Source organism: Bos grunniens, chromosome 3, assembly GCF_055505025.1.
Source record: "Bos grunniens cultivar Pamir isolate PY7600 chromosome 3, Bosgru_T2T1.0, whole genome shotgun sequence".
In the NCBI taxonomy this organism is placed as follows: domain Eukaryota; kingdom Metazoa; phylum Chordata; class Mammalia; order Artiodactyla; family Bovidae; genus Bos; species Bos grunniens.
Genome location: NC_141167.1, coordinates 121,438,371 through 121,450,914, shown reverse-complemented (window position 1 = coordinate 121,450,914; position 12,544 = coordinate 121,438,371). Strand labels below are relative to the sequence as shown.

Genomic DNA, 12,544 nt, shown 5'->3' with positions numbered 1-12,544 from the left:
CTCACCTCCTCACAGAAGCTCAGTAATTCATTAGTAGCTGATTAACGCAATGGATCCTTATTTTCCTTATAAGAAATACTTGTATGAAATCTTAAATGAAACCCATAAATGGAAACTCTGTTTGGAGCTGAGGAAATACCCAGAGTTTAGCTTTCATATCATACATCTTCCTGCTTCGAATCCTGCAAAAAACCTACAGCTTCTGAGAACTTAATTTCAAAAATACTGATGCAACAGCAGCTTCAGAAGCTGAGGAAACCTTAAAATAAAATCATAAAGTAAAAGAGTCTCTGATCATTTGTTCTGCTACCCATTTGGCTATGATTATGGAGAAAAGTTACAGTAAAACTACTTTCTTAAAAGGACACAGGCTTTTTTTTTTTTTTTTTTAATTATTCTTCATTGCATCAAGCCAAAATAGTCAATCTATTGACTATAATAAACTTTATCTGTTACTACTGATAATCAACATTCTAATTATCAAAACAGTATTTCAGTTTTTATCTCTCTAGTATTGTGGGCATGTTTTATTCTTTTCTTTTTCTTAAAATTTGACCTCATTAAGTGAATTAACTTGCTTTGATTCTTCTTAAAACAGCATTTCAGGGGCCTCCCTGATGGCTCAATGATAAACAATCTGCCTGCCAATGAAAGAGACATGGGTTTGATCTCTGACCGGGGAAGGTCCCACATGCCGTGGAGCCACTAACCCTTTGTGCCACAACTATTGAGCCTGAGCGCTAGAGCCCAAGAGCTGCAACCGCTGGGCCCTCATGCCACAGCTACTGAAGTCCACGTGCCTAGAGCTCAAGCTCTGCAGCAAGAGGAGCCACTGCAATGAGAAGCCCACACACCACAACTACAGAGTAACTCCCATTTGGTGCAACTAGAGAAAGCCCACACAGCAGTGAAGGCACAGCACAACCAAAAAATATATACATAAATAAATAAAATTATTAAGCATTTCAGGAACAAAGTGAAATATGTTCTATAATAAATATAACAAAAATCTTACTTCATCAGCAAGTTTTCGGTTAAAAATCCTTGATTCCTCTAGTGGTGACCAGATTTTTATGTCATAATCTATGCCAGATGAGGCGAGAACTAGAAAAAATAGTTCACATTAATATAAAGCTTAGAAACGTCATTAATTCACTTAAATGTGTAATGTATATGTGCATGGATGTATATGTTCAGCAAAACTGAGTTAGAATGGACATTGTACTGATACGTTTAACTGTTAACCGAGAATACTGTTTTGAAGATTTCCTAAAAGTTACCCTATAATACAATTTTAAGACCATCTTGAAATCACTCAAATTTTTTTCCTATTTACTGTTTTTTTATGAGAAACATGGGAATGTCAAATGGAAGGTAAGAACAAGTCATTGCTCCTTTGTTCTGGTAAATTAATTCTGATATGTAAAGACTAACAGGCACGGAAGTTCAATTTGGTTAAGCAGGGAAAAGTCCAATCAACTGAAGCTCTTATAGCTGATAAAACTAAGAAGAACTATTAGGAGAATAAACTTGTTAATCTATTTCCCTCTATTTTCAGCCAAAAACAGGTTGTAAACTTTTTTTGTTTTAAACCCAAGAAGAGCAATACTTGACCCTAGTAGCTGCCTACTAGGATAATTTGGATTATTCTTACAACTAGAAAAAAGTTGAAGCTGATTAATCATACTAATGATTTTGAACCCTTGCCTTATAAAAGGTCATCTTACTTGGGTCAAACGGGTGGGGCTGCAGGCAGTTTACCACATGATTATCAGCCTCCAGAAGCATTAAATGCTCAGCAGTGTGACGATCCCAGATGAAGATATGGCCGCAGTCAGAACCACTCATTACAAAGTTGGCACCCCAGAAATTGGCTTCTTTTATCTAAGGGTTAAGAAAAACAGAAAATTATAAGAGATTTCAAATCAAAGTTATTAAAAAAAGATTTTTCTATTCTCAAGTTTAAAAAATTAATTGGCTTAGAAAATAAAAAATTGAAGAGAGTCTTTGTCTTCCAGTATATTGACCATGACAGAGATTTATTAGTAGGGATAAAATGGAAGAAAATAAAGTCCCCCATGATGAAGATAAGTATTTTATTTTGTTCGATATTATATTTATAGTGCTTGAAACAGTACCTGGGCACACAGTAGGTGCTGAGTTAATAACTGCTAAATGAATGAATGAGATTTCTGGGTTATGGACAATATAATGAAAATTTATATACAGATGTCACTGAACTTTCCAAAACTGGTTCCATTGTCGCTTTAAAAGATAATATAAACAATTCATAGAAAAAAATGAATTGCTCCCCCCAGTATTTTGCTTTATGCCAAAGAACAAAATTACCAACCTTTTTATTAGCTATCAGAAGTTCTCACAATCAAGAAGGAAAGATATAAACACATATTTACTTTCATGAAGCAATGAAACAAAGGACATGTTAAGATGATTATGATGGAGTTTTTCAGCAGATGCACAAAATGAACCATCAAAAATCTTTGTATTTCAGATCAGAATTTTTGAAATCATATTATGTGCAGCTGCGACTTTGATATTTTTGGCAAAGCAAAGGAGGGGAGCCAATTTTCTTGTTACTTGGAGCTACTATTCTATTTATTTGTCTTCTATTTTTTTCCATTCCTATCCCCAGTTATTTCCATCCAAAATTTTAACCATAAAAACACAAGAAATACAAATTGATTGCTTCTATTAATAATGAGTAGTCCTTGTAAAATAAGTAAATTGCTACTACATGATATCTATAAAAAGAGCTAATTATTTCCTCATCCCAAAGTTACTTTTTCCCTCTACCCTAAAGAAAGTAGATTGAAATTGATTCTGTAGATACTTTTTGAAAACTCAATGAATATATGAGAACACTTTCAGATATGAATGGTTCAGAGTGACAGCTGTTAATCATCTCACAAGATTTTCTCAGTAAATAGTTAAAATTGCATTATGTAGATAGACTTCTGGGTTATAAACACTTGAAAAGATCTTAGATATCATCTGGTCTGTTTTTACTTCATAGATGAGGAAATTGAAGTTTAGAAAGACAAGGTGACTAAAACAAATCTTTATCAATCTTTTAAAAAGTTATAATTAATCTGACTATATTTTGTAATGAACCTGGATTTCATATATCCAAATCTTTCTCTGTACAACCAACAAAAGAAACTAATATGAACTAAAAAAAAATCTACTAGGAAAGTAGATAGCAAGTATGAGAGAGCAAAAAAGAAGCAATGGTTACCTATATAAGCTAACATTTTTAAAGTTCTATAATAGTTCCTCAGTAGGGTAGAGTTTTCTTATAAAAAATAATGCTCTTTCACAACATATTATAGGACAAAAAGAACTATATTTGAGTAAAGAGATAACTGGGAAGGTGCAATAAATGCTATGTACAGAGATAATTACATAGAATATAGTAGAATCACACTGGCATATATAAAAACAACCATTATGGAAAAAAATTCATATTATGAAACTGCAGTTCTTCCAAACAATGTCATCAGTATATGGTACCATTGTCCTTGAGTTGCGATGGCCCTTATAAACCATCTTTACTAGTGGCCTTCTAATGTTCAAAGTATCCAATTCCTCCATTTCTTTCCTTTCTTTTCTCCGCCTGAAGAACTCCTGAATGCGGGCAACAGCAGAGCGTCTATGAATTACATATTAAAAGAAAAATACAGAAATAAATATAAAACATTCACAGGCCACTACAGAATGAAAGTGAGCAACATTAAAGTCAAGTGAAATCTAGAAATTATTTAAACTCAACATTATCTCAATAAGGCATCCCCAATCAAAAGCATAAAAAGGCAGACAAAACAGTAAGACTACATCAAACTAGTTGAGTTACTAAAACAAAATGTTTTAGTTAAGAGATCATTTAGAAATTTGGTACTGGTTGACAGTAAAGGAAATAGCATGCGGCACACTATTTAAACGGCTATTTTATAAGAATATAATACAGACAAAATTAATATGCAATTTACTATACATAAAACAAAACCTACTCAATATTATATGTCCTCTCCATATTTAGGAAATACAAAGGCATAAACAGAAACCAAAAAAAGAAACTAAAGGTAACATATAATTGCAGTGGATGTCTTGAGATTTTGTTTAAAGGAGATTTTGTTCTCAGCAAAGAATAAACTAGTTAAGGAAAGAATATTGATATCTATGAATAAAACAAGGATCTTCTAATAGAATCTATTCTACATGAACTTCATATTAGAGTACAGAATGGCACTAATGAGGCTGATTTTTACTTTCCTAAGAACCCAGTTGGGTCACAGAGCTAGAGAGTGAAGAACAATGGACCCTCTTTAAGACTGATTTCATTACTAGAAGAAACTCTCCCCTAAATAACTGTTAGTTTGAACTTGTTATTTAAAACATTATATTCTGCAATATAATAGACAAAAATCCAAAATATATCAAGTGTCTACAAATCAGTATGAAAAATAAGTACTATAATAGAAAAATAATGACATGAACAAAGAAATTACAGAAGAAAGAGACTGTTAATAAATATGCAAAAAGATGCTTAGCCTCACTAATAATAAAACAAATTCATCTTTTTGTATATCTATCATATTAAAATTTTTTTTACATCTATCAGAGTGGCAAGAGCACAGGAAAACAGGCACTACTGGTAGGAGTTTGAAGGTTTTATATATTTTAAAAAAAAAGCAGTCTTTGGCTGTAAATTTTCACTTATGTAGAAACATATACAGGAAGGTGTAAGTCAGAAAGGTGTAGCTCACTGCATGCAAAATAGGCCCATGTAACCAGCACAAGTATTGAGAAATAGAGAATAAATAGAATTCAGAAGCCTCCCATTCTCCATTTCTATTATTATGCTGCACTATTCTGACTTCTAACATGATAGGTTAATTTTTGCCTGTTTCATTAATTAAACAAAATCATATGATGTATTTTGTGTCTAGCTTCTTTAGCTCAACATTATATTTGTCAGATTCATCCATGTTGCTGTATTTAGCTGTAGTTCATTCATTCTCTTTGCTGTACAATACTACTTTACATAAATACATTATAATTTATGTATCCATACAACTGTTGGTAGACACTGGGTTGTTTACAGGATTTGATGACAAAAATAGTGCTCTGATGAATATATGTACGTATTTCTCTTGAGCATATATTTAGAAGTAGATATGCTGGACCACAGTATATACATATGTTTATCTTAATAGATACTCTCAAACAACTTTCCAAAGTGGTTACAGCAGTTTATAATCCCACTGGCAGTATATTACTGTTCCAGTACAATATATTTTTGAGGAGAAATTAAATAATATCCATTAAAACCTAAAATATGTATTTGTTTTGATGTAGCGATCTTATCTTTTAATAAATGCATGCTATAAAAGACATATGCAAATATCCATGTTTTTTCACAATATATATATACACATACACATATATATTCACCACAGCAGTTTGAGAAACACTGCAATAATCTAAGTGTTTTATACACAGAAAGGATAGGTTAAATAAATTATGGCACATCTGTACACTGGAATACTTATGTCATTAAATAATACTTATGTCATTAAAAATGATAAGATCCATAAGCAAGAATATGGAAAATATCAGTATTATCTTAAAGTATCTATAATATAGGTTACAAAATAATTCATAGAGGAAAAACTTATATATACCTAGAAAGAATCTAGAAAAACAGACACTAAACTGTTAATAGCACTTTCTAAAACAATTCTATAACAATTATGTAGTCTTATAACATAAAGTTTTCTTTTCCATAAAATGGTATTTTATAAAATTCTATAGGCTATTTAGAAAGTGTTTTACAAATTTTATCCTATGTTACACATATTAAAAAAAAGGGGGGGATCCAAAAATTTAAGCTAGACATAATTAGAAACTTCCACAGAGAAAGCTGACATGTTCAGTTTACTCTGATTATCTCTTTCTGATTGGCAAATGATAAATGGGAAGGGTTGAGAGTTCAAATGCTCTCAAATGAAACAATTAATATGACTGCAATTCTCTTTTTTCTAAAGTAGAAGAAAAAAGGACTCTTAATCAGTTAAAAATACGTGAATAGCAAGAAACCGAAAAGAAAAATCTCTTGCTAAGAAAGTAGAGTATCTAGAAACTAATGCAACATTGTAAATCAACTATACTTCAATAAAATAAACTAAAAAAAAAAAAAAAAAAAAGGAATAAGTAGAGTATCAGGTAGCAGAAGGAACAGAAATAACCTTGCTGATAAAGCAGAGGCCTTAGGAGCTATAAATGGAAAAAGAAACTATACAACACAGCAAGAATCAGAAGCTCAAATCATTTTTAAAAAGCAGTATGGCCAAAATTAAAGCTGAATGAGTAATGGGATGATAATAATTAAGAATTAGTGAAGATGGTACCAAATCATAAGTGTTCATTTCACTTAAAAGTTTGCTCTAGGGACTTCCCTGGTAGCACAGTGGATAGGAATCAGCCTGCCAATGCAGGGAACATGGGTACAATTCCCGGTCTGGAAGGATTCCACATGCTAGCTGAGCAACTAAGCCCCTGCACCACAACTTCTGATCTGGCACTCTAGAGCGTGCAAGCCACGACTACTGAGCCTACGTGCTGCAACTACTAAAGCCCACTTGCCCTAGAGCCACACACCACACAACCCCTGAGCCCATGAGTTGCAAGTACCGAAGCCTGTGCATCCAGACCCTGTGCTCCATAACGAGAGAAGTCCCCATAATGAAGAAGCCTGCAGGCTGGGACAAAGGGCAGCCCCTGCTTGCAGCAAGCAAAGAAAGTCCTCACATAGCAACAAAGACTGAGCACAACCAAAAATAACCAAAGTGAACTTAAAAAAAGTTTGCTCTACAATATGGTCTAATTTACTGCTTAATGTTTATTTGGCTTACCCATCCTGATAAAGAATAATTGTGAAATCTAGATCTCAAGAAATGTAGCTTGTACTGTTACAATTTAGGTCAAAGATCAGGGTACCTACCACTGTAGGAAATGATGTAAAACAGAAAAAAAGCTTAAAGTGCACAAATTTCAAGTTAGAAGATAAAAAGTGACAGTAAATGCTACGCTTGTATATATAATCAGATAATGTCCAACACGGCAAACAGTTCTAAAGAAATGAATAAACTTAGAATGAAAACATTGAAGGGAATTCCCTGGCAGTCTAGTGGTTAGGACTCTGCGTTTTCACTGTCAAGAGCCTGGGTTCAGTCCCTGGTCAGGGAGCTAATATCCCACATGCTGCGTGGCATACATATATATACACATCACACATACGTCACACACATCATACATAACACGTGTGCACCACATATAAAACACATGCATGTATCATACAGATGTGCTACATATCTTCCAACCCAGTGGACCAAAAAAATGGAAAAGAAAAAAAAAAAAAGGATCAAAATCTTAGTCCTAAAAATGACAGGAAAGTTTAAAAAAAATGGTATAACAGGAAAATTAGAAGTAAAAAGTTGGAAAGTGAAAAGTGAAAGGTAAAGGTTCTCAGTCATGTCTGACTCTTTGCAACCCCATGGACTTCTACAGTCCATGGAATTCTCCAGGCCAGAATACTGGAATGGTAGCCCATTCCTTCTCCAGGGGATCTTCCCAAACCAGGAATCGAACCAGGGTCTCCCGGATTGCAGGCAGATTCTTTACCAACTGAGCTATCAGGGAAGCCCCCCTGCTCCCAAAAAAAGTTGGAAAACAAATCCAAAAATAGCCATGATAATAATAAATTAAAGAGACTAAACTGACCAACGGAGAGAAAAAGAAACTGTTTCAGACATACCTAAAGTATGAGAACAAGGAAAGGATTTCAGGCAAAAGGATACTGTGCAAACAGTTATCAAATGAAAAATGGCATAGCTACATTAATATCAGATAAAACAGACTACTATAAAAAGTAATGTCAAGGTAGAAAAGATTACTACATACATAATAAGTTCACTTTACCAGGAAGAAATAATAATTTAATATATATATACCCAACTCTGTGGGAGAGGGAGAGGGTGGGGAGATTTGGGAGAATGGCATTGAAACATGTATAATATCCTGTATGAAACGAGTCGCCAGTCCAGGTTCGATGCACGATGCTGTATGCTTGGGGCTGGTGCGCTGGGACGACCCAGAGGGAGGGTATGGGGAGGGAGGAGGGAGGACGGTTCAGGATGGGGAACACAGGTATACCTGTGGCGGATTCATTTCGATATTTGGAAAAACTAATACAATATTGTAAAGTTTAAAAATAAAATTAAAAGAAAAAAAAAGAAAATGATAGAACTATAAGGACATAATGACTTCAATACATCTGTCTCACTATTTTATAAGTCAAGCACCAAACAATAGAGATAATTTGAACAGCACAACTAACAGTCTTAATCTAATGGTGAGCCTTAAGTCAGAAATGGCCACAGGTCTGGAAAAAGTGTTTTCATTTCAGTCTCAAAAAAAGGCAATGCCAAACAATGTTCAAATAACCATACAATTTCACTCATTTCACATGCTAGCAAAATTATGATCAAAATCCTTCAGGCTAGGCTTCAGCAGTACATGAACCAAGAACTTGCAGATGTACAAGCTGGATTTAGAAAACACAGAGGAACCAGAGACCAAATTGCCAAAATCTGCTGGATCATAGTAAAAACAAGGGAATTCCAAAACACAATCTATTTCATTGACTATGCTAAAACCTTTAACTGTGTGGATCAAAACAAACGGTGGAAAATTCTGAAGGAGATGGGAATACCAGATCACCTTTACCTGTCTCCTGAGAAACCTGAAGCAGAACAAGAAACAACAGTTAGAACTTGACATGGAACTGGTTCAAAATTGGGAACGAGTATGTCAATGCTGCATACAGTCACCCTGCTTATCCAAATTATGTGCGGAGTACATCATGCAAAACGCTGCACTGGATGACTCAAAGCTAGAATCAAGATCACTGGGAGAAATATCAACAACCTCAGATAATGCAGATGATAACACTATAATGGCAGAAAGTGAAGAGGAACTGAAGAACCTCTTGATGAAGGAAAGTGAAAAAAGCTGGCTTAAAACTCAACATTCAAAATACGAAGTTCATGGCATTCAGTCCCATGACTTCATGGCGAATAGACGGGGGGAATGTGGAAACAGTGACAAGATTTCATTTTCTTGGGCTCCAAAATCATTGTGGATAGTGACTGCAGCCATGAAATTAAAAGACGCTTGCTCCTTGGAAGAAAAGATATGATAAACCTAGACAGCACATTAAAAAGCAGAGACATCACTTGCCAACAAAGATCCAGATAGTCAAAGATGGTTTTTCCAGCAGTCATGTACAGACATAAAAGTTGGACTATAAAGAAAGCTGAGGGCCGAAGAAATTAATGCTTTCTAACTGTGGTACTGAAGAAGACTCTTGAAGCTCCTAGGACAGCAAAGAGATCCAACCAATCAACCCTGAATATTCACTGGAAGGACTGATTTTGAAGCTGAAGATCCAATATTTGACCACCTGATGCGAAGACTTGACTCATTAGAAAAGACCTTGATGCTGGGAAAGATTGAAGGCAGGAGGAGAAGGGGACGACAGAGGATGAGATAGTGGGATTCAATGAACACAATTTTGAGCAAACTCCAGGAAACAGTGAAGGACAGGGAAGCTTTGCATGCTGCAGTACATGGGTTGCAAAGAGCTGAACACGGCATAGCAACTGAACAACACAATATCATGGTCACATATAAAATTCTACATTAAAAATTAAAGTCACATGCTTTTCAAGCACACATGAAACATTTACAAATTTATCACAGAACAGGCCACAATGCCAGTTTCTATAAATTTCAAAATATAGGTCTAAATCAACCATGTTCTCTGACTGCAAATTAAATGTTAATGTAAAAAAAGCTGAATGCTAAATGTATACAACTAACAAAGTTAAAATGTAAAAAAGCAAAATGGCTGTCAGAGGAGGCCTTACAAATAGCTGTGAAAAGAAGAGATGCGAAAAGCAAAGGAGAAAAGGAAAGATATAAACATCTGAATGCAGAGTTATAAGAATAGCAAGAAGAGATAAGAAAGCCTTCCTCAATGATCAATACAAAGAAATAGAGGAAAACAACAGAATGGGAAAGACTAGAGATCTCTTCAAGAAAATTAGAGATACCAAAGGAACATTTCATGCAAAGATGGGCTCAATAAAGGACAGGTATGGACTTAACAGAAGCAGAAGATATTAAGAAGAGGTGGCAAGAATACACAGAACTGTACAAAAAAGGCTTCACGACCAAGATAATCACGATGGTGTGATCACTCATCTAGAGCCAGACATCCTGGAATGTGAAGTCAAGCGGGCCTTAGAAAGCATCACTACGAACAAAGCTAGTGGAGCTGATAGAATTCCAGTTGAGCTATTTCCAATCCTGAAAGATGATGCTTTGAAAGTGCTGCACTCAATATGCCAGCAAATTTGGAAAACTCAGCAGTGGCCACAGGACTGGAAAAGGTCAGTTTTCATTCCAATCCCAAAGAAAGGCAATGCCAAAGAATGCTCAAACTACCGCACAATTGCACTCATCTCACCTGCTAGTAAAGTAATGCTCAAAATTCTCCAAGCCAGGCTTCAGCAATATGTGAACCATGAACTTCCTGATGTTCAAGCTGGTTTTAGAAAAGGCAGAGGAACCACAGATCAAATTGCCAACATCCGCTGGATCATCAAAAAAGCAAAGAGTTCCAGAAAAACATCTATTTCTGCTTTATTGACTATGCCAAAGCCTTTGACTGTGGGGATCACAATAAACTGGGGAAATTCTGAAAGAGATGGGAATACCAGACCACCTGACCTGCCTCTTAAGAAACCTATATGCAGGTCAGGAAGCAACAGTTAGAACATGACATGGAACAGACGGGTTCCAAATAGGAAAAGGAGTACGTCAAGGCTGTATATTGTCACCCTGCTTATTTAACTTATATGCAGAGTACATCAAGAGAAACGCTGGGCTGGAAGAAGCACAAGCTGATCTCAAGACTGCCGGGAGAAATATCAATAACCTCAGATATGCAGATGACACCACCCTTATAGCAGAAAGTGAAGAGGAACTAAAAAGCCTCCTTTCAGGCTCTACTACAAAGCCACAGTCATCAAGACAGTATGGTGCTGGCACAAAGACAGAAATATAGATCAATGAAACAAAATTGAAAGCCCAGAGATAAACCCACGCACCTATGGACACCTTATCTTTGACAAAGGAGGCAAGAATATACAGTGGAGAAAAGACAATCTCTTTTAACAAGTGGTGCTGGGAAAACTGGTCAACCACTTGTAAAAGAATGAAACTAGAACACTTTCTAACACCATACACAAAAATAAACTCAAAATGGATTAAAGATCTAAACATAAGACCAGAAACTATAAAACTCCTAGAGGAGAACATAGGCAAAACACTCTCCGACATACATCACAGCAGGATCCTCTATGACCCACCTCCCAGAATATTGGAAATAAAAGGAAAAATAAACAAATGGGATCTAATTAAAACTAAAAGCTTCTGCACAACTAAAGAAACTATAAGCAAGGTGAAAAGACAGCCTTCAGAATGGGAGAAAATAATAGCAAATGAAGCAACTGACAAACAACTAATCTCAAAAATATACAAGCAACTCCTGCAGCTCAATTCCAGAAAAATAAACGACCCAATCAAAAAATGGGCCAAAGAAATAAATAGACATTTCTCCAAAGAAGACATAGAGATGGCTAACAAACACATGAAAAGATGCTCAAGATCACTCATTATCAGAGAAATGCAAATCAAAACCACAATGAAGTACCGTTTCACACCAGTCAGAATGGCTGCAATCCAAAAGTCTATAAGCAATAAATGCTGGAGAGGGTATGGAGAAAAGGGAACAATCTTACATGGGAATGCAAACTAGTACAACCACTATGGATAACAGTGTGGAGATTCCTTAAAAAACTGGAAATAGAACTGCCATACAACCCAGGAATCCCATTGCTGGGCATACATACCAAGGAAACCAGAACTGAAAGAGACACATGTACCCCAAAGTTCATCGCAGCACTGTTTATAATAGCCAGGACGTGGAAGCAACCTAGATGTCCATCAGCAGATGAATGGATAAGAAAGCTGTGGTACATATACACAATGGATTATTACTCAGCCATTAAAAAGAATACATTTAAATCAGTTCTAATGAGGTGGATGAAACTGGAGCCTATTATACAGAGTGAAGTAAGCCAGAAAGAAAAACACCAATACAGTATACTAACGCATATATATGGAATTTAGAAAGATGGTAACGACAACCCTGTATGCGAGACAGCAAAAGACACAGATGTATAGAACAGTCTTTTGGACTCTGTGGCAGTGGGCGGGGGATGATTTGGGAGAATGGTATTAAAACATGTATAATATCATATAAGAAATGAATTGCCAGTCCAGGTTCAATACAGGATACAGGAAGCTTGGGGCTGGTGTACTGGGATGACCCAGAGGG

At 35.5% G+C, this 12,544-nt stretch overlaps 2 protein-coding genes across 50 annotated transcripts in view; one reads left to right on the top strand and one right to left on the bottom strand.

The window, feature by feature from the left end:
- The window catches only part of DCAF6 (DDB1 and CUL4 associated factor 6), a 181,743-nt gene that overhangs the window by 18,932 nt on the left and 150,267 nt on the right, over nt 1-12,544 (bottom strand). For 46 of the 47 annotated variants that reach the window (XR_015161364.1, XR_015161362.1, XR_015161365.1 and 43 more), the window contains 3 exons: nt 3,532-3,670; nt 1,728-1,884; nt 1,016-1,104 (listed from right to left, as the gene is read on the bottom strand). Coding sequence is in view for 34 of the 47 variants with exons in the window: in XM_086393973.1 (XP_086250099.1) it covers nt 1,016-1,104; nt 1,728-1,884; nt 3,532-3,670 (385 nt within the window). In the remaining 13 variants the exon portion in view is untranslated. Of the gene's footprint in view, nt 1-1,015; nt 1,105-1,727; nt 1,885-3,528; nt 3,671-12,544 lie in introns of those variants that run through there. The other variant, XR_015161368.1, reaches the window with a different exon arrangement.
- Nucleotides 1-12,544, top strand: part of GPR161 (G protein-coupled receptor 161) — a 100,765-nt gene that overhangs the window by 83,461 nt on the left and 4,760 nt on the right. The gene's annotated exons all lie outside the window — the stretch shown is intronic.